This window comes from Montipora foliosa, chromosome 9 (genome assembly GCF_036669935.1).
Source record: "Montipora foliosa isolate CH-2021 chromosome 9, ASM3666993v2, whole genome shotgun sequence".
NCBI classification, from domain to species: domain Eukaryota; kingdom Metazoa; phylum Cnidaria; class Anthozoa; order Scleractinia; family Acroporidae; genus Montipora; species Montipora foliosa.
Window position 1 is genome coordinate 43,411,789 of NC_090877.1, and position 25,416 is coordinate 43,437,204.

Below are 25,416 nucleotides of genomic sequence, written 5' to 3' on the forward strand. Positions count from 1 at the left end.
CGGTGCGTATTTGCGATGGAATCTGTCCTAAAAAACTTGGAAAAACATGTTACATGTTCGATCTGCTTGGATACTTTCACTGAGCCCAAGACCATACAATGTCTGCACACATTTTGCTTTGAGTGTTTGAAGACACACGCTCTAACAACTCAACAACAAGGATTATTTCGCTGCCCCGAGTGCCAGGCGCGAATAACCGTGCCTCAGCACTTCGATAAATTGCCAACTGGCTTTCTCCAAAACAGTTTGCTTGGTCTTCTCGAAGTAAGAAAAGGAGGAGAAGGCAGCGAGATCAGTTGCGGCAACTGCAGGAAAAAAAGCGCAGAGACAAGCTTCTGCTTCGAATGCGGAAAGTTCATGTGCTCCGATTGTGTCAACGCACATGAACTTCTTAGAAATGTGGCGTTTGAAGGGCACAAAATCAGATCAATAAAACACTTCAAAGCAGAAGACTACGAGGCACTTCTCAAGCGACAATCCTTTTGCTCGCAGAAGTATCATGAACGAGAGGTAACGAGGTGCTTTTGCCTCGACTGCGAGACCTGTGTTTGTCAGACCTGCATAAATACAGATCACAAGAACCATGCTATTGATCCGCTCGACAAAGCAGCCGATGGCGAGAAGGCTAAACTCGTGGCAGCAGTCGAGTCGATAAAAGAAAAGGGCAAACTTTGCAATAATGTTATTCGTCAGTTTGAGCAAACAGCTGTTGATGTGGAAACTAACACCAACGCCGCAATACGCCAGGTTTCCCAAAGAGCTGACCAAATGATTGCAAAAATTCGAGAACGCGAGCGGGAGGCTATTACCGCACTCGACAAGACACGCATGTCGAAACTGGAGAAATTAAACAATGGAACGAATCAGCTGCAGTCCTTGCTGAAACAAATAAATCAAGCAATAGAGTTTGCCAGCAATTTGATTCAAAGGAGTTCAAGCTCAGATATCATGCAAAGCAAAGAAACCTTGCAAAAGCGATTTGAAGATCTTAACAGGGCTGCCGTACCGAAACTTCTCGTTGGTTCATTTCTGAAGTTTGTGTCAACGGCTGAACCGGAGGATTTAACCCTGGGTGTTATCGCAACCGATGAGTTAACTATTGAAGGACTGACTCAAGACATTCAAGCTGGCGTTGAAGTAGAATTTTTTATCTGTCCCGAAATCATGAGCGACGTGCGAGGATCGTTTCTCCTTGAAGTCCTCGTGGAACCTACCGAACAAGTGGGAAGTTTGATTACACACAAATACGGTGATGGAACTTTATTGATGAGGTTTGTACCTAAAGTTCCAGGTACATATAGCATTACAGTGGCTGTAAAAGGGAACGAACTTCACAAGAATCCATTCTCAATCCAAGTAAAGGAACGACGGCTTCAAGTTGTTGGCGAGTTAGATTTAAGAGGACAAACTCTTTACCGTCCACATAGCATTGCTTCGAACCCTAAAGGGCTGATGGCTGTTACTGATTACAGTAGACACTGTATCTTAGTGTTCGATAACGAAGGAAAGTATCTGCGAAAATTTGGACGCGAAGGAATGAAAGCTGGTGAGATCAACGGTCCTTCAGGTGCGACATTTGTTGACGACGACAACATTCTTGTAACGGAACATTTGAGTCACCGCATTCAACAATTTAATGTACACACAGGAAATGCTGTGAGGTCGTTTGGCAGTAAAGGGTCAAGAGATGGCGAGTTTGATACTCCAGTAAGCGTTTGCATAGATGACGAAGGACATGTTGCTGTTGCGGACAAAAACAACAACAGAATTCAGGTTTTTACAGAGGACGGTGAGTTATTGTTTATATTTGGAGACAGCGGCTCAGAAAAACTGAATCATCCCACTGGTTGCATTTTCGATGAAGACAGGTTCATTGTTTCTGATGCCAGGAACCACTGTTTAAAAGTCTTTGACCGCTCAGGCAGGTTTCTACGCAAGATTGGAGAGCCGGGGTCCGCTGACGGACAATTGAGACTTCCGCAGGGTCTGTTTGTGGAGAAATGCGACAATTGTCACAACATTCTTGTTTGCGATTTTGGCAATAATCGAATCGTCCAGTTCTCATTAGAAGGTACTTTTGCCGGAAAAAGTCTGGTTGAGCTGCGAGGACTCGCTGGAATTGTTGCAACACTGGATGGGCGGATTATGGTCGCCGATTCTAAAGCTAAGAAAGTTTACATCTTGAAATAGGATAAACTAAAAGCGATTATATTAATAATTGATATTACCAAACATTGGAAATTGGTTTTCAGTTATGTAACTGTTTGCATGTTTTCCATCAAAATTTAGTTAAGTTGTAATAAAGAGATGACTTAAGGAGACAATAGGCTTTAGCCACATTGTATTTATTTGTAATTGTGAAACTGTTTTATCGGAAACCAAAAATCACTAATTAATCTAATTTCTATTGTAAAAGAAAGCCTTTGCCTTAATGTGGCATGAAAGATATTAGGATTTATGCAATCAGGTTTCCTCTGAGTTGAATTTGTTGAGACTTTTCAGGATATCGTGTTAAAAAGAATAGCTGAGTGAATAAAGCATTGACGTCGTTTTTTAAAAAGATACTGAGTTTAATTATTGTATTTTCTTTCAGATAGACAGACAAATACATGGATGCGTAATCTTTTGCAATAATTGTCTTTCAAGTAATCCGGCAGTGATTGATTTTTGGCTGTGACGACCGACTGTGGAAAGAAATTGATTCGTCGCTCCCGTTAACGGTATATTAGAAATCAACCAACACGATCCTCGTGGAACCCATTTATTCTTAAGATCGAAACGTTCACTTTCCCAACTAATACTATAGGTTTTTTGGGGGGAGGGGGAATGGGGGAAGGGGGGGAGGGGGAAGTATTCATGAGAATTTGTGCTATATCAAGATCATACCTCTTAATAAAGCTGATAATTATCTTTATTCTCAATGCCTGTCTGACTGACATTTCATTGAAATTTTGAGGAGAATTTACATGCTGATAACTCCTCGAATTGAACGAAGGTTAAGGGTTAATAGCTGTGTTTTGTCAAGTTCTTTGGTTCTCTTCCGTGCTTAAAGAGATAATTGAGAGCTTTATATTCAAGTTCGAGGACGAGAACGAGTACGATATTTGACTGCCTGTTTTTAGCGAAAAACGTAGAAAATATATAACCCAGACGATTGATCTTACTCTTTGTTAGCAGTATAGGTTGTTTAGTTATTCTTATTGCGGGTAGATTGCAGGTAATTGGGCCATTTTTGTAAATGTTAAACAACCAATGACTCTTCATCAAACACGAGTAGGGGACGCAGTTGGCCCTTCGCTGCTTACTGCTATCGACCTTGCCTCCCGGTACGGCATTGAGGGAGAGATATGTCGGCCCCTCAACCATATGAGACAAAACCCACGCCTACCCACAGCTCCTAACCGCCCTTGTCGATTTAGCATAAGAATTCGATGGCTTAAATATACAAGGGAAAAGTCATTTTATCTGTCATATGGTAAGCACTGAAGTCGCAGATTACAAAGTGTGCGCACGCGCCCTGCTGAAGGAAACATACATACATGCATGCATAGATTTTATTTCATCTCGAATTTCAGAATAACTACAAGAGCTAATATCTTCGAGACATTACATTTACAGCTAAAATACATAGCGTATACAGATACATACTAAATATATAATATTTAAAGATATATTAACTAAAAAGAAAAGCCGCTATACAAAATGCGGCCCTGGATTCTCTTTTGAAAGCAGTAAACTCAGTGGTACGGGTAAAATCAGGTAGCGCATTCCGCAACTAGGCTGATACATAAGAAAAAAGAACTAAGACCATAACTGGTTGTTCTAGATTTATTGAGGGACAGAATGTAATTTCGGAGACCGTGAATGGCAATTTGCAGAAACGTCACAGTGTACTTCAGTAGCCCAGGTAATCCGGCTAAAATAGCGATGCTCGACAGCTATCCCTCGTCTCCTCATATCTGTATCGTGCTTTTGTTAATTTCTTTTGTGTCAACTTTGATTTTAAAAATAGCGAAATGTAACTTAACAAATTGCGAGCTTACAGCATTTTTGCTCAGCAACCAAAAAAACGTAAGTAGATTCCAGGCCTTAACCGCGCTAAGCGTGCAAAACCTTGCACGGTTCGGGTGTTTTCATGAGTCCGTACGCATATTGGAACCCTGCCGGTCAAAAAGTTGACCTGATTTTTTAGGTCCCAAACGTCCACACGTAGCCGTTCAAAAATTCGTCCAGTTCCACCGGACCCGTGTGAACGCAAGGGTGGAACCGTGCAAGTTTTTGTCCGTGCAAAAATTTGTCCACACCCAGGTAAACGGGGTCTAAAGCTCTCTATCAGGGAGCTTTAGCAACGACAACGGCAACGGCAACGAGAACGTCACAAATTTGCATATTTGGTAAGCAAAAGCAATAGCTTTGCACGCTCTGCTCGTGCATCTTTTCATTTTTGACTATTTCTTTGCCGTCGTCAGCAAAACAAACAACGGGAAATTACCATTTTCTCCCCTAAATTGAGCGCCGTTTATACTAGTTCCGTTCTTGGTGGTTTGCCACACCTCTGTCACGTTAAAATTCTTGGAATAGTCGCGAAGCGATTACAATAAGGCGAATTCTCATTTAACGATGACTTTCTCGTTGCCGTTGTCGTCATCGTTGCTGAAGGGAGTTTGAGAAGCGACGACGGCTACGGCTACGACAACGCCTCAAAACAGCAATATGATTGGTTAATATATTATAAGAGGGACAAGAATCGTGCTGCACACATGCTGCACGTGCGATACGTATTTTATTGCTGTATTCTGCATAACAACAACATGAAATCACCAAATTTGAGGTTTTAACGACACGTTGAGCGTACAAATGCAAATCTTTCATCTGAAACTGCTCGTATAGATTATTACCCCGGGGACCAGAGGGCGTTTTTTTTCTTAGGCGGGATCTCTATGCGTGGCAAAGTCGCAATACCGAACCAAGAAGCCGTCGTGGTGCCTCTCCGTTCGCCTACGGCACTCAGGCCTGAATCGTATAAATTGCATATTTTTAGGATTGTGCAAAGGTACATTTTGAAGTGACGTTTTCGTCCACGTCGTCATCGCAGATCTTAAAGTCCCTATTCGCTCCGGGCACTCCGGTTTTCTCCAGTCACTAAAAAACAACAGTTGTTTAGGTGATCTTTTTTACATGATTTGATTTTGTTATTTATATTGGTCTCTCCAGTTACAAAAGCACTTGTACTCCGGCGGCCATGTAAGCTCACGACTTAACCCTTTTACCACCGAGGACTTCCACATTGACGACTAAAATCGTCTGGCTTTAGACAGAGTAAAATCTTTAAGTGTCAATTGGCATTTTTGGCGGTGAAAGGGCTAAATGTAGTCACTAATTGTCGTTATGACAAAGAAAAAGCGCTGGTTTTTTTTCAGGTGTGGATTTTAAGAGGTCTCATGGAGTCGCTACAGTTTTATCAGTAAAATGATGCATAAACAACCTCATGTCTCAGTTCATCGAGCTGCGTGTGAGAGGGCCGTCAAATTAAAGTTTTAAGGCCGGATGGATTGTTTGAATTTGCAAACTCAAAGTTTAAGGCCCTGCAGGCCATTGTAATTAAAGTAAAAACGCCTTTTTTGCCGGGGCAAAAATGGCTAAAAAGTCTAGGCTAAACGTTGCCAAATGTTGACATGCAACTTTTAAAAAAGAGAGAAGAGAAACATACTTTTATGGTTGAGAAGAGCAAAATGAAATATTCACCTTACGGCGGCACACAAAGTTTCAGAACTTGTGGGAAACAGGGTACAGCAGTACAAATCTTTAAGTTGATAGTAGATACAGAGGAAAGAATATGTGAATGCACAGGCGGCCCAGACTCGGAGGGCAAAAACTTATAAGGATTTGTATGGGAATCTCAATAAAAAACTGAAAAAGATATTTAGACGCAAAAGTTCTCAATAAAAAAAAAAAGCCGTTCTTTATTGTCTTGGTGACTTTCTCGCTTTTTGTGCGGTTATTTGCCACTTTAAATGCACAAAGTTGTCACTCGTACACAAAGGAAGGCTGGAAAGTAACTTCCAGCTTATCTCACATCTTTAAGAAGGATCGATTTAGAGAACGTATTAAGAATAAAAAGTAACAACACTATCCGACGTTTCGGAGTCAAACATGACCCCATTATCAAGGTTAAACTGAAATGGATAATTCGCAATTTAAATATAACGGGCGGTAGTATCTCACATCTCGCCGATAAAATAACACTTCTCCGGTATCCGTTACACTCAGACTCCGGTGATGGCCACACGGATAAACTTACTTCTCTTTGACCAAGTTTCAAGGTCCAGCGAGTATCCATTGCTGAGAAACAGCGATGAATATTCAAGTATTCAAGATCCTTCAAGTCTCGCTTACAACGAATTTGACACGGCTGGACGTACACAAAACATGGACCCGAGGTCCATGGACCACTTCATGGACCCGGTCCATGGACTACCCCTGTGGACCACCCTTCATTTAGCCTGTTCCAGGCTCTCAGATAGTCGAGAAAACGAAAAGAACTGCGTGTGGAAAGCAAGTGGGGGCTTGGGTCGAGGCGAGGCGACCCAAGCCCCCACTCGCTTTTCACACGCAGTTCTTTTCGTTTTCTCGACTATCTGAGAGCCTGGAACAGGCTACCCGAAAGAGGGAAGTGATCCTCTCACTTATTTGGACAATTTAAGCAATTGTCTCTTTATAGGCACCTAAGAATTTCAGGTGGCTCCAAACGGGATTCGAACCCAGGACATCTGCGATGCCGGTGCAACGCTGTACCAACTGAGCTATGAAGCCACTCAGTTGGGAGCAGGTCAATTGGTTCGGTTAATTTGTTCCGGTGAGGGACTCGATGAATGAAACAAACTTATATTTGAAAAGCGGGTTATAGACGAATCCCTTTGGAGCCACTAAATAGGTGGTATAAGTGTCTATAACAGGCAATTGGTTAAATCGGTATCCCATAACTAGAAGAGAACAACACCCCCATATTGCTGTCACGGCGTTTTCCCAAACCGCTTTTATTTTAGATTGAATTTCCCACTGAGACTCCCGTAGGAGCCCGATGACCGATCACGAGTAACTAACTTGCCGTCATAGCGTCAACTAACCGGAATTTAAGTGAAGCTATGATCTTCGCAGTTATGAACGCAATTTATACAATATTGAATTTGTTTTGTCTTTTTGCAGAAAAGGTAGTATAGATCGTACATGGGCTCCTGGTCTGTAAAAATACCGTGACATAGCTTAGTATGGGAATTGTTCGCTCCTCTAGTCATTAACTCTGCTTAAAGATCCTTAAATTTTCCAGATAACTGCGAGTATCACTTCTCTCTTTCGTCTAAAGATTTTCCTGCTTTTAAAACGTATTGACTTTACAAAATGGGGGGTGGTCCACAGGGGTAGTCAATGGACAGGGTCCATGGAGGGGTCCACAATGGAGTGGTCCATGGACCGGATCCAAGGGTGGTCCATGGACCTGGGGTCTATCCCTTCCGACACAGCTGGTCAACCGTTCACTTATTTGCTCTCACCGTATCGAAGCTTTAGTGAACGGTTGACCAGCCGTGTCCAAATTCGTTGTAAGCAAGAGTTTCGAAGCAAGCAACCGTGGACAATTTTCCTGTCGGTGTACTTTGGATCAGTGGCTTGATCTGATCGGCGTTATTTCAAGTTGAGAAACTAAATAAATTAACCAAAAGCCGATACAACGTAGATTTGATTTTAGTGATGTACTATATTTCGGCTGGCCAAACCAGCCTTCTTCAGGTACAATGAGAGTTTACATTGAATTGCGTTTGAGCGTGACTGATGCCGGAGAAGTGTGATTTTATCGGCGAGATGTGAGATAAGCTAGAAATTATTGTCCAGCGTTTCTTTGATTTACGTACGAGTGACAACCCGGGAAGTTGAGAAGTCCGACTTAAAATCGCATTCAATCAGGCAAATAACGACACAAAAAGCGAGAAAGTCACCGGGACAATAAAGCATGGGCTTTTCTATTGAGAACTTTAGCGTGTAAATATTTTTCAGTTTGTTATCGAGATTCCCATACAAATCTTTATATATTTTTTTTACCCTCCGAGTGTGGACTGCCTGTGGGTCACTTAGCTGTAGGTTGTTGTTTGCAAAGAAAGATTCTGTGATCGAATGCTACCTAGGGCAGCTCATTCAGAGAGCCACCTACCTGACTTACCTTTCTTTCTTTTACATCGTAAATGGTTTGAATCCTAGGGTCATATCATAATTAGGTTGAATTAGGTAAGTGATTGAAGTACAACCGTCCGGATGGATGTAGCCCTGAGAAGGAATGACTGGCGTTTCGATAACCTGAGCGGAAGTCATCCTAAACAATCCTTCTGAGGAATACACCCACCTGGACGATCGTAGTTAATTATTTCTTTTACGTCTTTGAACCCCCAAGCTAAGAAATAGTACCACCCTTCCCATTTGTCGAAAGGATTCCTGGGATGGAGGAATAGGTACCAGTCTCTTCTCCCCCCATTCTTCCTCTTTGCCGCCATCTTGAAGGGTGACCGGGTTTTTGAAGTCAACATGGTAAGTTAGCAGTTATATTTTCTTACTCCTTTGTTGATAGAACATTTCCATACATCATGAGTCCATCCAACATTTCTTAAACGATAGGATTGAGTAACGATTGCAACCGGATGGAAGCAAATCAATCTGCTATCTTGGATCGAACACTGCTTACAAGAGCTTACAGAGTTTTCCTTTTCACTCGTCGCTAATTTTATCTATTCCTTTCTAGCCTTCCCACAAAACCTTTAAAATCAAGAGGAAGCTGGGCAAAAAGATGAAACAGAATAGGCCCATTCCTCAATGGGTAAGACTGAGGACTGGAAATTCCATCAGGTAATGTTATTTTAGCTTACGTACGCTGCGATTGAAAACTTTCTCCATCGCTTAGTTCAGTAATATCTCCTCCTTTTCACGTTTAGCATTCGGCTTCATCTTGAGGTCTCTAGCGTTTATGATGAAAGTTTAAATTGTTTCCCCTCAGCTTCTGTTTTTTTGACAGCTGTGGACTAACCAGACTGCCATTAGCCCAAGACAATATGAAATATAACATGTACGTCCCAATATGAAGAGTGATCAGCTACTGTAGATAGGGGAAGATGGCGTTCTCGTTAAAACAACATTAGTGTGTGTTGAAAAAATGGCTAATTATGCCACTCTACTGGAGCCAAGATGAATTAAAGTCTTTTATTTTTATCAGAAATGTTGACTGCATCGATTTTGTGTATCAAAGGTGAAAAGGTTGCTGTAATCTGTATAGTTATGAGGATACAACTTTTCATGTTATTGCTCAATAGTATGAAACATTCTACTACCAGTGAAAATAATGTGACGACTTCAGGCCCTTTGTCTCAAGTCATATTTCAAACAAACAAACCCGCCCAATTTGGTACCCAGAATTGATGGGAAAACTCTGTTTAAAATACTGCATGAAAACTGACGCCTTCAGGCCCCTTTTTTTCCTTGAAATGAAGCAATGTTTATCTTGTCTCTGGTAGAATAGAAAAGACCTTTTTCTTTCAAGTTACTGTTGTTTAGGTGAGAGGTAATGGGTAAGCGCTTTCCGAGCCAATGACCCAACACACCGGTGCTTATACCCGGTTTCCGTAGCATTAAGTGACTAGGAGTATTTTTAACTCCCCCCTGGATGGGATGCTAGTCCATCGCAGGGTTACCCCCAGCATTACGCCGGTACCCATTTATGCACCTGGGTGAAGAGAGGCACCGTGGGAGTAAAGTGTCTTGCCCAAGAACACAACACAATGTCCCCGGCCAGGACCCGAACCCGGACCACTAGCTCCGGTTTAGGTGAGAACGATGTCTTTATCTGCAGTGACCAAGGCATTTTCTTATGGGGCTAACTGATTGTCCTGTCCTCAGTTGTTCAAATGCCGGGTACCTTTATCCAGTGGATAAGTCACTATTCAGAGTATAAAATGTACATTGTACATGCGCTCCACATTAAATGTTAGCCAAGGTTTTCATAAACACTGACTAGATGTGCTTAGAGTTTGCATATTCATAGTTACAAGAGCAAATACTGAGATCTTTGCACAGATTGAAACTGTTGGATAAAGAGTTATCTACTGGATGAAGTTATCTGGCCTTTAATCAACTGAGGCCTTGGGTGAAATTATTGTCTGACATTCAAACTAGAGTAATTCACCCACCAAAGGGCAATGCTGTTTTGTGGAGGTTCTATTGTGACTACTATTGGTGATTTGGGTTAATATTTTCTTTCTGGTGTCAGGTATAATGCTAAGAGACGTCACTGGCGCAGAACCAAGCTGGGGCTGTAGACGAAATAACGGGACATGTTATGTCAACCATACTTTTTTGATGTATTCATTACCAATACCATGTTCTCAAACTGATGTTCTTTCTGTATGAAATCATTAAAGTTAGTCATCAACCCTTTGTTTTCATTTTTTGTTTTACTGTTAAAAATGTTTATAATTACCGTAAAACAGGTTGTAGTTATACACAATGGTGATGTACACGTACGATAGAAGTATCATTGGTCTCGCAGTGAGGTCACATGTGATGTAAATTCCATCATTTCACCTGCACATTGCTAGTATGCTGGCAATTAAGTAAATAAGGTGCTCCAAAGGGGACATGCAACCAGAGGTCCTTATCACTTGATTCAGACAATAGTAAGTAATAAATTGTTGATACACAGTTGGAAATGTTGTGATCTACGTAACAAAATATGAGTATATCCTGGCATTTAAAAAAAACTTTACTTTTCATGCTCAGTAGGAGGCAGGGACAGCATATACTGGTAGTGGGAGCACTCGCCACCAATTACCGGTAATGGCACAGCTTGTGATTGTTATGTTTATTATAACTTATTTTTAAACGTCTCTCCCCTTGTAATTTCCATTTCCTTACTAAGGAAATGGTCAGGGTGTTGCTACTGCAAGTCTCCTACAGTTCTGTGGCAGAGCATCTGAACTACTATTATAATAGTGAACGGAAGGTTGTACAGTAGGTTCAACTTCTGCAAAGGAGCACTGGCATTTTTTCCAAGTGCTTGCGAGTCACAATCGAAAAATGAACCTCTTTGAAGTGTACATTTATTACGGTCATTACGTACGGTCATTATGTACATGTTTGCAGATTGCTGAGTACAAGAGATAAAAGAAAGGAAGAGAAATTAATTAACATTACAGAAATTAACTTAAAGAGTCTAAGTGCTTTGGTAGGAAACTGAATTTGGGTGTCAAGGTGATATTGTCGTAGTCAAAGTCTGTGTCAAGACGGAATGTTTGCACCTCATCTGTATCTCCACCTTCCTGTGGAAATAAAATTATAAAGATGCCAATGTTAGCAAATAAACTGATGTCGAATCTTAACTTCATTAACCCGCTGACACCTAAAACGCCGCTGACACCTTCCACTCTGAAGAATAGAAAGTACTGTAATATTGTACTTGAAAGTCGGAGCATTAATGTTGGAGATGTCATTTCAAAAGCAGCACCTTCTCCTTAGTTACTTAAAAGATCCTGCTGGAAACAACTGGCATTTAAGTACCAGATAGACCTTGCTTTGTGTTATCAAGTAAATGTATTTTTTGCATACTTTCTCAACTTACAGCACACGGTGAGTTAAAGTAGTTGTATTACACACGTCAAAAACCCAGAAGGCAATATTTTCTGTTTTCCATGCAGCTGCTTTTGTATTTTGTTCAAACGACAACTGCCCTGCCCAGTCCCATGTCATTGGCTTGCAGCATCAGAGTTAATAGAGGGGATTAGTTAGGGTTAGGTCCCCTCTATTAACTCTGGCAGGGTATATTCGTAAACAAACAAAGACTAGCACATTTGCTGTTTGGCCATAATAAACTGAGTACTTACTTTCTAATTTTCTCAGTGAATAATCATTTATACAGAACTTTGTATAAAAGAATTCTGAAAAAAAAAACTATGCTTGCACAGGGGTCAAACCTATGACTCTATAATATTGCCCTTTCAAGCTATCCAGTTGCTGGTTGTTTTGAGTCCTATAAGAGGTGATTAAATATGACATAGACTGTGGAGATTGTGAAAGTCTTACATGTATACTAAAACCACCCATGTTTACAGTACCTTGCCATAGCAGCTGTTTTCTTTGATGCTGTCGTTTGTTCTTGTGGAGATTTGGAGTTCTCTTATATTTGGCTTCACAACCACCTTGGAGCTGCAGCCACGTACTAGAGTGGGGCAAAGACAGGAAATGCAAATGCATAATTTATTACTGATAGATACACATATACTACTCTACCTTGCAGTTCAAATGGAGGGTTATTGCTCTTCAGAAGGTGATGAGATGACCCTCACAATTTAGTTTACTCATTGACCCCTGGGGGCTCCCCATTGACGAGTAAAATCGTCTGGCATTTGACAAAGTAAAATACTATGTATGGCCAGTTTAGGGGTGAAAGGGATAAGGCCAATCTACATGTAGAATGAGGACATTAATTAATTAACTAATTAAGTCTTCGATTCGTGCTTGCTTCAAGTTTGTGTTTCATTGAGGATTCTGGCTTCTAACATTTTACTTCAAATGGACTTAACAAATTGTTTTTCATTACACTGAAGACTTAAGAGATGAGAGATCCATTAAACCAAGGTAAGTTACTAAAAAATGTCACTAGAACGCAAAGCCGGTTCAGGGTCCAAAAAGTGAGAGCCCCCTACAATGTAATAATTTAGTTCTACACATAAGTCTTGAACTTCAGTCTTTTTCCAGCTCGTTCTCTAAATGTCAAAAATAAATTTGTTGTCAAGTATAAGGCAGCTTATTTTGTCAGGCACTGGCAACATGGCAACATGAACTAAAACTCCCTCCACTCAAATACTTGTCCCTCCAATGAGTGATACATACTAGGGAAGCATTTTGCACAACTTTCTTTCAAGAGAACATTAACACCACCTGACTGTGTGTGGTTTCATTCACATATATAATTAATTTCTTCACCCTTTTAATACCTTGTTCCACGGAAATATTCCATTCATCTGATACTTCCCCTGGTAGGTTTGAAACACTTTCTAGAATTGAAACAATAATAATTGCGTACCCTATGTTGCTGACTTCATACCAAGTCCACAATGCTAGTGATAAGCCATTTAAAAAATATGTGAAATCACCAATTGAAATGGACCAATGTGGCAGTTAAAGAGCGTCTTTGTTTTTCAAGGCACAGTTGAAAGGCTCTTCCTAGATTGTTATTGTAGTTTGTAATCTGCAGTCACATCCAGTAAAAGTTAATAGGCCATTTTACAGTTGTTTGCTCAGCGACCAAGCCTATGAATGGCTGCGAAGCTGACCTTGCATTGATACAGACCTCACTGTTTTTATCATATAAATTGTGTTGTTGTAATGCTAATTAGTCCATATTAACATTACAAAAGCATGAAGGGTTGTATCAAAACAGGGTCACCGGCAGCCTCACTTCCATTGTTAGGCCTCGTAACTTAGCCACAACTGTAAAATGGTCTATTGTTGCATTTAGGAGGGAAAAATTTGAACAGTTTTGGACATGGGAGTGAACCAAGTGTTGCAATATGCATGCATATGGTCAACATTTTCCCCCAAGATCCATTATCACATATGTCATTGTACAGTCAGATCAAGTAAGTACAAGAATGAATTCCTTTTACTGGTGATGCCTAACAAGGAGAAAAACTGTTGACATGGTTTACATCATATAAAATTCTGACTTACAGAGCTTACATCCCATTAACAGACTTAATAAATATATTTCCGAATTGTCTTGTCGCCTTTTACTGCCATAATAATAAATATTACAAAAAATAATAATGTCCTCACTGATCTCTTAGATGACTACCTGAAAGATAGCAAATTTCCCTGGATTCTGGGCTTTCTTTATCAAAATCAGCCTTCAAATCTTCATAGCCTAGTTGACTTCTCATATCAGCAACATCTCTGCCTTTTAAACTTCCGAGGGATGTTGTTGCTACTGTGGGCAAGTAGGTCCCAGAAAGAAAGTCGTCTTCCAGAACAGGATCAACTTTTGAGTTTGTTTGCGAGGTACATGTATCTTCACTGTCGCTTGTCTCATCTTCAAAGTCCACAAAGTTATCTACCTGAGGTGCAACAAGTTATAACATTTACCATAATGTTGTTTTTTGTACCACATCTATAAACTGGAGGAGAAGCCTAGCTACATGTAGAGGTTGTACAGTGCAAGACTGGTGGAAATATTTTTAACTACATGTATATAACTATAGGGTAAACTTTAACCCATTAGTACATTACAAGGCATTTTAACCCATTGACTCCCAGGGGTTCCCCATTAACGAGTAAAATCGTCTGGCGTTAGACAGAGGAAAATACTAAGTCTGGCTGGTTTAGGCCGGTTTGGACGTCAAAGGGTTAAGATAGTTGAAGAGAATGTCTTTTGTCTATCAGGAAAAAAATAAACATCTGTGACAGCCATTGATTACCCTGGATTCCCTGATTTAATTTTTTTTTAGTTTTTCCTTTTGAAAAGGACAAAATCTATACAGTCCTTGTGGCAAATTTTAAACTAACTTGCAGTAAGTTAAAACAAAAAACCTACAGGTACATGTATCATGCATATCAGCAGAGTTATTTTAGTTAAACCCATTGACACCTCAAAAGCCCTAGGATGCCTCTACTCTCACTCAATGGGTTAAAAAAGGGCAAATGTTATTTTTATTGCTGCAACTCATAGACTGCAAGAATGACAGGTATTTCTTTACCTGTAACAATGATCGATCTGACGACTCAGCTGCTCGCATGAGAAGAGAGCCTGTTGTTGAACCAGGTTCTAGAACCTGCCAAAGTAAGTAATGTTTATAGGATTAATTAAACCCCTGCAATTAAATGACAACTTACAGGTACACGTACTATAAACAAACTACTGGTATTACTAATATTTTTGATCAGTAAAACTCATTCATAGCTTGCAGTAAACTACTAAATTTAAAAATGAAACATAATATTGTACCATCATGTGTGATGGTCACGCATGTATTAGTTTTAAATATTAAAGGACCACATTTAATTAACCCAACAGGCATTGCGAGCTGTGGAATAATTTTCATAATTATATGAAAATCCCACCAAAGCTGAAATTCATCCAATCAGGTTGCTGTGATAAGCACTGCGAATTTCCATAAAAAACAAACCGTAGAAAAGCCTGTCGGTTGAAGATGGGCCTTTAATTAAATTTAGGAAAACCTAATGATAATCTGATTTTTTAACTTGCTCACTGATGAGAATTCAAGGTGCTTATCAATCATTTCAAGACCCAATACACTGTAAGAGATTCACAAGAGATAATGGTCAACCCAAGGGCTTTCACCTTCTTAATTTTAGTTAAAATCTCCTTTTAACAAATTTTGTTGTGGACAATCAGCAATGGACCAAAGGTATCTCGTAGTTTCTTATTTTGTAATTTTGCCCCATGGTTTCCTCCTGTAGTACATGCAATAAAGAGAAAAATACACTAAGTCTCTATTTTTTTGTCTTTTACATGTACTTCTGCCGTACTTCTTCAGATACGTCATTCTCTTCCAATATACTTTCAGTCTTCACTTGTTGAGATTCTTTTGAATTCTTAACTTCTTTATGTGCAGCATCACTATCTTTCTTCTTCACTTTATGCTCATCACCATTTTGAGGAACAATAATTAGAGAGCTGTGGGATTTCTGTTCTGTGACATCCTCTATAGTAAGGACCAGAAATGGCATCAAATCCAGTTGAAAAAACAAACTAAACATAGCACTCCCTTTAAGACCTCCTCCAAACAACATTTTTATTGAAAATACTGCTCTGTCCTCTGTGGTGTATCATGTTTAATTTGGGAGGGCATTAACTGCTTAGAGATATTAGCTACACCAAGCTACTCTAAAATCCGAGGGTAAAATATTTATAAAGCAACTAAACAGAACACAACCCTTGCAGTGTAAATTAAACTGTGCGACATTAACGAACCCACCCACTGTTTGCGGAGAGTACGGCATGGCGTAAATACTGGTTTTATAGTGTCCTTAAGCTCTGCCAGCATGTTGTCAACCAGACTGGACTAGCCTGAACACAGGAAATTTACTTGTGGAATTATGTGGTTAAATTCACAAGGGCACCAGGATTTGTTTCTGTGGAAGCTATTAGGCTCATTCACGAAAAAAGTGTTTACTTGTTGTAATTAATAGGAAAGATAACTCGCCCGCGGCTATAAAACGGTTTATTGAAAGAAAATCTACGCTCCATATTTAACATAACAGTTAAATGTAGCTACTGGAGCTCATACACTGTACAAACATTGACACTACATACAGATATAGTAATTTAACTAAAATAAGGTATCTGTACTCAACTACTGCAACGACCTACCTTTCGTCAGAAATGTAAAACTCTGCAAAAATTCTTCGTAAGTTTGTTGTTCTTTGTTGAAGAGCTGATCGAGAGCATCCTTCGCGTACTGATGAAGATCAGGAGAATTGTCTTCTTCATTCCTGCATGTTTCTCCCTTCCGACCTTCGCCATCTTTGTTTTTATTGACAACTGAGAAAGGATCTGAGAACTAGTGTCCAGTCGTTGCCCGGACATGTAACCAAGCATTGATTGTAAACACTGTCGGATGCCCACCGCACCGGAAGATGGTAAGAAATTTCTCATTATTTGTGCTGTGTCTTCTTTAAGAATCATTACATATTGTGTTTCTATGCATTACCTTTTGAAAACAAAGCTGTCGTTGCAGTCCTTCTCGAGAACGTTAGCTTTGGGGACAGTTTTCCAGTTAAATTTCGCTTGTACTTACGGCAAGCTTAAATGTGTGCACAAATTTCCTGCAATGCTGTTCTTAATACTCTTCCTCTGGGCCATGTCTACCGATCAAAGCCGTTTTTAGATCTATGTGTTAAGCCAGTTTTAGGAAAGGTCGATGAACGCCTCAATTTTCTTATTGAATTCTGAACTGTTTTCATCGGGTCCCAACAAAATCAAAATTCAATTGCACATTTAAATCCACTATATTTCTTGCAGCCTCCCAAAGGCGCTGCCAAAGGGAAAAAGAGCCCCAAGCTCACAAAAGCTGAGAAGGAAAAGCTAAAGAAGGAAGAAGCTGAGAGGAAGGCAAGGGAGGAAGGTAAAGTGTGAATTAATGAACAGACTGATGATGATGATGATGATGATGATGATCATCATCATCATCATCATCGCCTGGCTGCTGCGTAGGCGACTGTAAGCTAGCTTCCACCAGCCCTTCCTGAGAAAAGAAGAAGAGAGAGTTTTGGCAACTATCAGCGATACTGGCCACTTTCAAAAATACCCATTTACCCTCCAAAATTTTGCATGAGATATTGTTTTTCAGGGGCGCAGGGATCGTGCAGTGCTGAGAACATTCGCCTCCCACCAGTGTGGCCTGGGTTTGATTCCCAAGACTCAGCATCATGTGTGGGTTCAGTTTGTTGATTCTCTACTCTGCACCGAGAGGTTTTCTCCGGGCACTCAGGTTTCCCCTCTCCTCAAAAACCAACATTATTTTGGCTTGATTTGCATTAATTGTTAATTATTTCAGTTTACAGTGTCGACCCTTGAATAAAGTTCCTTTCCTTTCCTTTTTCCTTGTATTTTCTCTTGGGACCGTTTTGTGTCTTAAGAGAAACTGAGAACAATGCTTATGCAAAATGTTGGAGGGCAAACAAAGAGTATTATTAAATTTTTTTAATGGTATTTTTGAAAGTGGCCCATTGGAGTCTTAATTTTTACTCCTTCTTGGTACTTTGACTTGTTTTACGGGATTGTCAAAATGCAGCAATTAAGTCGTATAAATTCTCTGCAATACTAGATTTGCCAAAACATCTAGTAATCAGATTTTCATGTACATATTTTTTGGTTTTAAGAGGAAGCCAGGCTCCAAGCTGAACAGGAACAAAGAGAAAGAGAAGAGAGAGAAAGACAGGAAAAAGAAGAAAGGGAACAACTCAGACAACAGGTACTTTTTGTTCCTTTCATTAGGTGAGACAATGAAAAAAACTTAAAGGTTAATACAAAGCCACCTTCATTGGGATACATAATGTACATGTATTTGTTTCCCTAAGTGTCTCGTAAGTTGTCATCACCATAATTATTTAACAGTTAGGGAACCAGTCAAAACTACGGTACTCGAACAGGACCCACCTTTGGGGTAGGGGGGTTCTCAAAGACACCACCTATCTTCGAACTGATCACATGAACATTACCGACAACATTTTATTGGCTTTTAAATTTGAGTTGACGCAGGAATATTCAGCTAGCAACAGTCGGTATTACTAGACAAACAAGAAAAGTGAGGTTTGAATCTCACTGTAATCTTTTACTGCTGGATAGAGGGGTGGCTATGCAATATAGACACCATCTTTTGACATTAAGCAAGGGGGGTGCAGACAACACCACCATCTATTTTGTGGTGTGGTGGGTCCTGTTTGAGTGTAGTAGTTTTGACCACTTCCCTTATAATTCCATGAGTGCGCGTTGGGTATGCGCTGGTAAATACCCGTAGTCAACGACAAGGCATGTAGAAATTAAGCGCGGAGTTGGCTATAACCAGTCTCATATCCAACAAGCACAAACAGAATTATAATAATAATAATTATAATTATAATATTTACTATTGTTTAATAAATTTTCATTAAATTGTGAGTGCTTGGTCACTTGAAAATTAAAGCCAATCGTTTTCCAGCTTGGCAACACTTGACGCAATCAATGTGAATTCCATATTAGGTCATACAGAATAAGAGCTGATAACTGTGATTGAGTGAACCAATCAGAAACTTTAAGCTAGAAACAGAATATCCAAGGTTGAAAATTTAATATGCATGCCCATGATATTCTCGTGAGAATTAATACTGGTTGGGTACATACTTTTGATGTTTTGAAATAACAGAGTTTTGAAATAACAGAATGACTTCTAAAATTGGAGAGAATGTTTATTATTTCTGATTATTTTAACATCACATGTTCATGGTATGCATTGAATTCATTATTAATAATGTATTTTTGAGATTGTACAAATGCCTATTCCATAATTAAATTAATTTACATGTAATGTATGGTACGGGTATCATTCAAATGCATTAATTGTTACAATTATTATAGTTATTAAATCTTTCATCCAAGCAAGCTGACTCTTTAGAACTTTACAACTCTTTTTACTTTCATTGTCTACTGTGACTACAAACATCTTCAGTTGATTTCTAGGTCTTTTTTTCTCTCATCATGGCATGACAGTTCATGGGTCAATCATTGAGAAGTTTATTATTTTATGTAAATAAACAATACCTCATAACACTGTACATGGGAAAGACAAAAAAGTGAAACATCTGAATTAAAATGAAAATACTAAGAGCAGACTGTCACATCAGAAGCAAATGAATTAATGCTGGACATTTAGTCATTGTTCAAACTGGAACTTCACTCGACTCATGGATGCTGGTTTTAGGAAAGTGCACGGCATCAAGCAGAAGTTGATGAACTGAAAGAAAAGATTGAGAATAATTCCCAGCAGCTGCAAACCTTACAACAAAATGAGCGAGCAAAAGCAAAGGTTAGCTTTATACTTAAATTTTAATATTTTCAAGAACTTTTTGGAAGACATGGGAAAAGTCTAAAAAGCCAAAAGACTCAAGTATTGTTTATTGTCGTTATCTACATGTATGAAGCCCTGTTACATTAGGTGTTAAAGGTCACTTATAGTCACAGCCCCTGGCCCCTGAGATGATCCCATGATGAAGTTTTACAACCATTTGACAGCTGACATGACAATAAATAAAATGTAATTAACATTAATTTTTGAAAAAATTTATTATTTGTTGTGTGTTAGTGGGAGCGGTATATGTTGTGTGATGGAAGCCCTGATCTGCTAAGTACAAGTGAACTCAACACCTACATGAATCTTTGGCGAGATGACAAGGACAACAAACCATTCAATACTGTGCTCCAAGAGGGAGAAAACACTTTGAAGGTATTAACTGTCAGTGAATGCAATCACCGTAGGCCTAGTACTGTAGCAGCATAATTATACTGTATGTTGTGCTGATCATATAGTCACAAATAAATGAAGGTCCATAATTTTATTGCAATGTCCATGGTATAATTTAACTACTGTTACAGTACATGCAAAATCAATATTTTTGAGTGTGCACTTATGTGGACTGTCAATTAAATACCAGATTTTTATACCCTACCAAGTTATCATCCTTAAACTAATGAAAATGACTTTTCTTGGCTATTTTGTTCTCTACCATTAATTTTACTTTTAATTAATGATAGCCATCTATCGACACTGTTGAGGTTGAGTTGCGTAAATTTAAACTGTGCCAATTTGACTTTTTTTATGTAACACTCTGATTTTTTATGCCTTATCCTAGAGTTTTCTGTAAACTGCTTGAAAACCATACATGTACCCTTCGCAGTGCCCCTGTGGGAAACCTCCTTAACTGACCAAGATGTCAGCGAAATAAATTACTGTATAATCCCCAACAATCCTTCAAAAATGTCTCTTAAGAGGGAAAGGAGAAATTATTAACGATATTACCGGTATATGCTTCTTTCTTATAATGTGTGTTTTATACAATGTCATGTAGCTTATTAAAGAGCTGGAAATTTTTGTATTAAACTCTGAAGAAGAGGGCTTTACAGAGGATGAGATACAAAGACTTAAACAGGTATCAACTACAGTAACTTGTTTTTTTTAATGGGAACATCTCATTTTTCATTTTTGGTCTTTGAAATGACGCTCATTTTTTCTTGAAATTCCATTCTGCTAGCTAACCCAATCATAGAATTCTGTTGTTTTGTCATATTGAAAGTAACTGAGGACATTAAATTTTAAAATATAAAATATAAAATTTATAATATTATAACCACCTGCACCTAGGAACAGGCAATTCTACTGCTTCACCCATCCTGATCTCTAATGGGTTTTTGTTCTTGCTGTGTGAATAATGGTCACTTGTTAATGAGCCACTGGGAAAATAAAGATCACAATGTTCCAATGTTTTCTTTCATGAATTTATTGACAGTTTTCTTAATCAACTCCAGGTATTTAATACAAAATATACATATAAAATTTTATATTTTCAGTCCATCATCCAGTTGGAAGAATTGATATGCTATAAACTTGATGAGGCAACTATGAATGTTTTACAGGTAAGGTAAAACACATTTATTGTGTGGTTATCAAATACAAATAAAATATTTGCAATAATAATGTTAAATGTAAAATGTTTTGTTTATAGTGGAAGCGCACTTACCGGTAGCTATCAAGCTAGTTTACAGGCACCCCACTTTTTAATAATCTGAAAGAAACAATTCAAACTTAAGAGAAACATGATTAAGATCCCCAACTGGCAGGAGGCAACCAGTTGCCTATTTATAAAGCGTGGTAGAGTTGAATCCGGGGCAACCAGAAACAAATCTAAACCAGAGGTTAGACCTACATTTGAACCCATGGCAAACCGCATACAAACCCAACGCATTAACCACTGGACCGCAAAATTTACATGTAACGTGTCCATTGAATTTGGCAAGGTACATGCATCTGGCAAGGTATTGGGCACAAATGTGTCCTTTACATACGTCCTTTACATATGTCATACACAATTTATGAACCGTGATTAAAATGAAATGTCACCTTTAAATAGGTGTTCTTTTTTGACATCTTTTCTTCAATTTTTTGGACATGTGATACCATTATTTATTTATTTTTATTCTTGCAACATTAAAGAGGGTATAATATCTGTGGCTTTTACAAAAAATTGTCAAATAGGAAACTTCAAGAGGCAATGTCACAAACATGAAGCTGGCAGTGGATTTTGAAAATTATGCTAAACTGTAAACCTCGACTTCCACCAAAAGAAAGAAAAACAGATCGAGGCACACACTTAGAACTATGGGATACTCAAGCCTCAATACCATAGGGGGTTTCCTAATGGGCAAACAAACATTTATCAGGGCAACCAAATTTACGGGCTTAGTTGCCCCGCTTTTGAAAAAGGGACTATCTGGAATTTTTTAAATTTAGAGTACTGCTGTTATGTAATTAAATTTTGTAGAATGCTTCCAGTGATGTGGATCCAGAGACTCAAAACTTGCAGTTTACAAGTGCTGTAGAAAATGTAGCTGTTTGTGTTTGGGGAAACATAGCCAAAAATCCAAGGTATTGGCTAGTTTAAAGATAGACGAAGGGTGCTTTCCTTTTGTCAGAACTGGCCGTTCAGACCTAATAATTTGCAAAGAAAATGCAACAATTTGAAGGAACACTTGCATGACAATCCCTCGCATTCTTCTGGAGGAGTATATATCATCCTCGAAGTGTGTTAATTCGAATGCATTGTAGAGTTAATCCTTCCAAATGACAGGTCTGGCCGGTCCGTTCTGTCAAATGGAAAGCGCCCTAAGTACTAATTTTATCGTTCACAGTTAATGATTGTGATTGTCATGACCGCATTATTGGTCTTTATTAAATACAAAGGGGGTTTTTTATGCTTAACAACTTGGTCACTAAATGGAGGCTGGGTGCCTGAGACATCATTAAGAGCTCCCACTATGGGCAGCCAGCTCCTACGTGGAGATGGAGACAGCTCCTGTGGCTTGGAAATCGTGGCAAACCCAGCAAGCAGTCCCCACACAGCGTGGGAAACAGGCACCTGTCATGCTGATAAAAAACGGTGAAAAAAAGGGTGTGAGTGGAGGAGAAAAAACAACCATTAAAAACACTCCACAAACATGCTTTTTCCGCAACCAAAACTCTTTGCCTATGTCCTGCTGGACACAAATACGGGAAATGAAAGTGCATGCACCAACCTAACAAAGCTGCTGGCCACAACTGGCACATGAGCACTCCTGTTGTTAACTCCATTAATTTCTTTAAACTGCATCAATTGAAAAAAGCTAACACATCCCATTTAACTGTGAGGACATCAAGTACTCCAATGCTTCTATCTTTACAGGGTCAAGTCCTTCACGTTTCAAGAGATTGGTTTCTCCATGGAACTTCCCAGGGTTCTTGCTGTGGGGAATGTTGCAGTGCGCATTATGCACACAAAGTATGACCATCTTTCGCCGCTTTCCAAGTCATTCTACCCAAAACGCAAAGTCAAGCCACCAGAAGTGATTGTGGAGGAAGCACCAGCTGTAGAAGCGACTAATGGAGATGGGGTATTTAAGAATTGCTCAATAGTTAGTATGCTACACATGTATAAGGAGAGTTTTGGAAAGTGACGGAAGAATGTCATAAGATTCAGCCAAACACGACTCTGATCTATACTCTAGAGTAATTTTCCAGTTGTAAAAGTCAACGATGGAGGAAAAAAAAGTTTTTTTGATTTACGTTCAAAAATTATAATGTCCAGATTTTATCATCATTGTTATTGTCATCATCATCATCATCATTACTGTTACTAACTACTACTACTACTACTGGTGCTGCTGCTACTACTACTACTACTACTACTACTACCACTACTACTACTACTACTACTACTACTACTACTACTAGTACCACTACCACTACCACTACCACTACCACTACCACTACCACTACCACTACCACTACCACTACCACTACCACTACCACTACCACTACCACTTCCACTTCCACTTCCACTTCTACTTCTACTTCTACTACCTTTTTTCTCAAGTGGTAAATGGAAAACGACCATCATAAAGTGCAATTTTTTTATTAATAGGTTGGCGCAGATAATGAAGGAGGCGACAAAGAAGTTATTGATGACACTCTGGAGGCAGTGCCACCGAAATCGGCTTCACAAGCCAGCAAATTTGGCAAACAAAGTAGGAAGAAGGTTAGAATGGCCTTTGGCAGAATAGCGATGAGTGTTGAAGGGGAAACTCTTGCGATTGTTATATGGCACTTTCATTTCAATAAATTTCTGGTTTGCTCTTCAGTGAACTTTTTGAAAGGGTTTATTTTCAAGGGAAGATGGGTAATCAGGCTTCACAAAGGGCACACATGTAAATACAGTTTTTTTGACATGAACGTACTTTGGGTTAACATATTTGACAATTTTGTGTGGCCCTTGGCTTTTCCTAGAGTCCCACAACATTTGATTGATAGACCAATTAAAGTACAGTTCTTTTATGATGTACATGTATTAAATTAATGACCTCTTGTTCCAACTGAGTGACCACAACAACGTATCGTTATTAGTCCTGTAGTGTTTTCACTCGCGTGATCAGCAACCTTGTTTTTCTACCTAAACAAAAGAAAGAGTTTGCTTGATAATAGAGCTCAATTCAAAGAGGATTAGTTGGGTACACCAACATGGCCTCCGTTCCTTTGTTTAGGGACACCAACATGGCCGCCGTGACGTCACGTGAGAACACTCTATAACATTGAAAATTGCATCCAATCCGGTAATGCCCTCACTCTTCGGCCTTCTAAATATTGCTCCTTCCTTGCTTATCATGTTGAAGACGATCTCGCAGCCGAGGCCTGCATTATCCTAGATGTCTTAAAAAGGCAAGAAAAAAACGAAAGCAACGCCATAAACATATTAAAAGGGCCTTCGTTTCTCAAGAACCTGTGGCACTTTATCTGTTGGGAAGTGGCACACAGAAATGTGTTATCAACAGTGGTAAATTGACCCCCGTGAAGAAATCGAAAGCTGGCGTTTCGAGCGCTACCCTTGTTCGTCAGAGCGAATTTCTTTATTCCCTGAACCTCTTTCCTTGTAACACCATAAAGAACTTCTACGCGCAGGGTAGCGTCGCTCATTCGTTTTGACTTTGTGTACAAGTGGTGCACCATGCAGTTTCCTGTAAGAGCGATTTTCGTATGACCTTAAAAAATAAACGTAAAAACAGAAAAATCGAACTGTTTAATACGTCCCATATTAGGAGTTCCTTGGCGAGAATAATTTGTTTTGATCTTGCCAAACATGGGTCCTTGAAACAAATTGCGAACACAATACAATACATACTTAATTGACCGCTCCCCATAGGGGCTTTTCAGGGCCAATGAAACACAACGAAACGACAGAACAGAACAACAACAACTGTTAAGAAGCCCAACTGGCTGGAGGCAAACCAGTTGGCTATTTACAAGTGCGGCTGGGAAGTTGAACCAGGGACTACCAGGATCAAATTCAACAAGTGGTCAGAGCGGGTCTTGAACCTCGGATCTCCGGATCTCAAGGCAAGCGCCCTAACCACTGGGCCACACTGCCTCTGTGAGTTCTTGAACACTTGTTCAAGGTCATACGAAAGTCGCCCTATCTTTTTCCTTAGAGTGGAAGAACCAGTAGCGGCAAAAGCAGCCGAAGTCGCAGAGCAAGTGCCAAGAGTGTAAGAAGCCAGACCAGCGATAACGAGCCACAACAGGACAAAGA

At 39.5% G+C, this 25,416-nt stretch overlaps 2 protein-coding genes and 1 pseudogene across 2 annotated transcripts in view; 2 read left to right on the plus strand and 1 right to left on the minus strand.

Annotated features, from left to right (window-relative positions):
- Positions 1–10,470, plus strand: LOC137971855 (E3 ubiquitin-protein ligase TRIM71-like; annotated as a pseudogene).
- On the minus strand, positions 10,469–16,648 carry LOC137971856 (intraflagellar transport-associated protein-like). Its single transcript, XM_068818603.1, has 8 exons — positions 16,642–16,648; positions 16,421–16,591; positions 15,577–15,752; positions 14,784–14,858; positions 13,886–14,144; positions 13,026–13,085; positions 12,144–12,247; positions 10,469–11,351 (listed from the first exon to the last, which is right to left on the minus strand). The coding sequence occupies exons 1-8, from the start codon at positions 16,646–16,648 to the stop codon at positions 11,232–11,234; spliced, it is 972 nt and encodes a 323-aa protein (XP_068674704.1). The 3' UTR covers positions 10,469–11,231.
- LOC137969786 (dynein axonemal intermediate chain 7-like) overlaps positions 16,636–25,416 on the plus strand; it is a 19,714-nt gene continuing 10,933 nt past the window's right edge. Inside the window, exons 1-11 of the mRNA XM_068816147.1 lie at positions 16,636–16,689; positions 17,072–17,174; positions 17,932–18,023; positions 19,509–19,613; positions 19,890–20,030; positions 20,653–20,733; positions 21,152–21,217; positions 22,123–22,226; positions 23,020–23,227; positions 23,758–23,871; positions 25,316–25,416. The exon at positions 25,316–25,416 is cut by the window's right edge and continues 239 nt beyond it. Coding sequence (XP_068672248.1) covers positions 16,687–16,689; positions 17,072–17,174; positions 17,932–18,023; positions 19,509–19,613; positions 19,890–20,030; positions 20,653–20,733; positions 21,152–21,217; positions 22,123–22,226; positions 23,020–23,227; positions 23,758–23,871; positions 25,316–25,416 — 1,118 coding nt within the window. The 5' untranslated portion in view covers positions 16,636–16,686. The remainder of the gene's footprint in view (positions 16,690–17,071; positions 17,175–17,931; positions 18,024–19,508; positions 19,614–19,889; positions 20,031–20,652; positions 20,734–21,151; positions 21,218–22,122; positions 22,227–23,019; positions 23,228–23,757; positions 23,872–25,315) is intronic.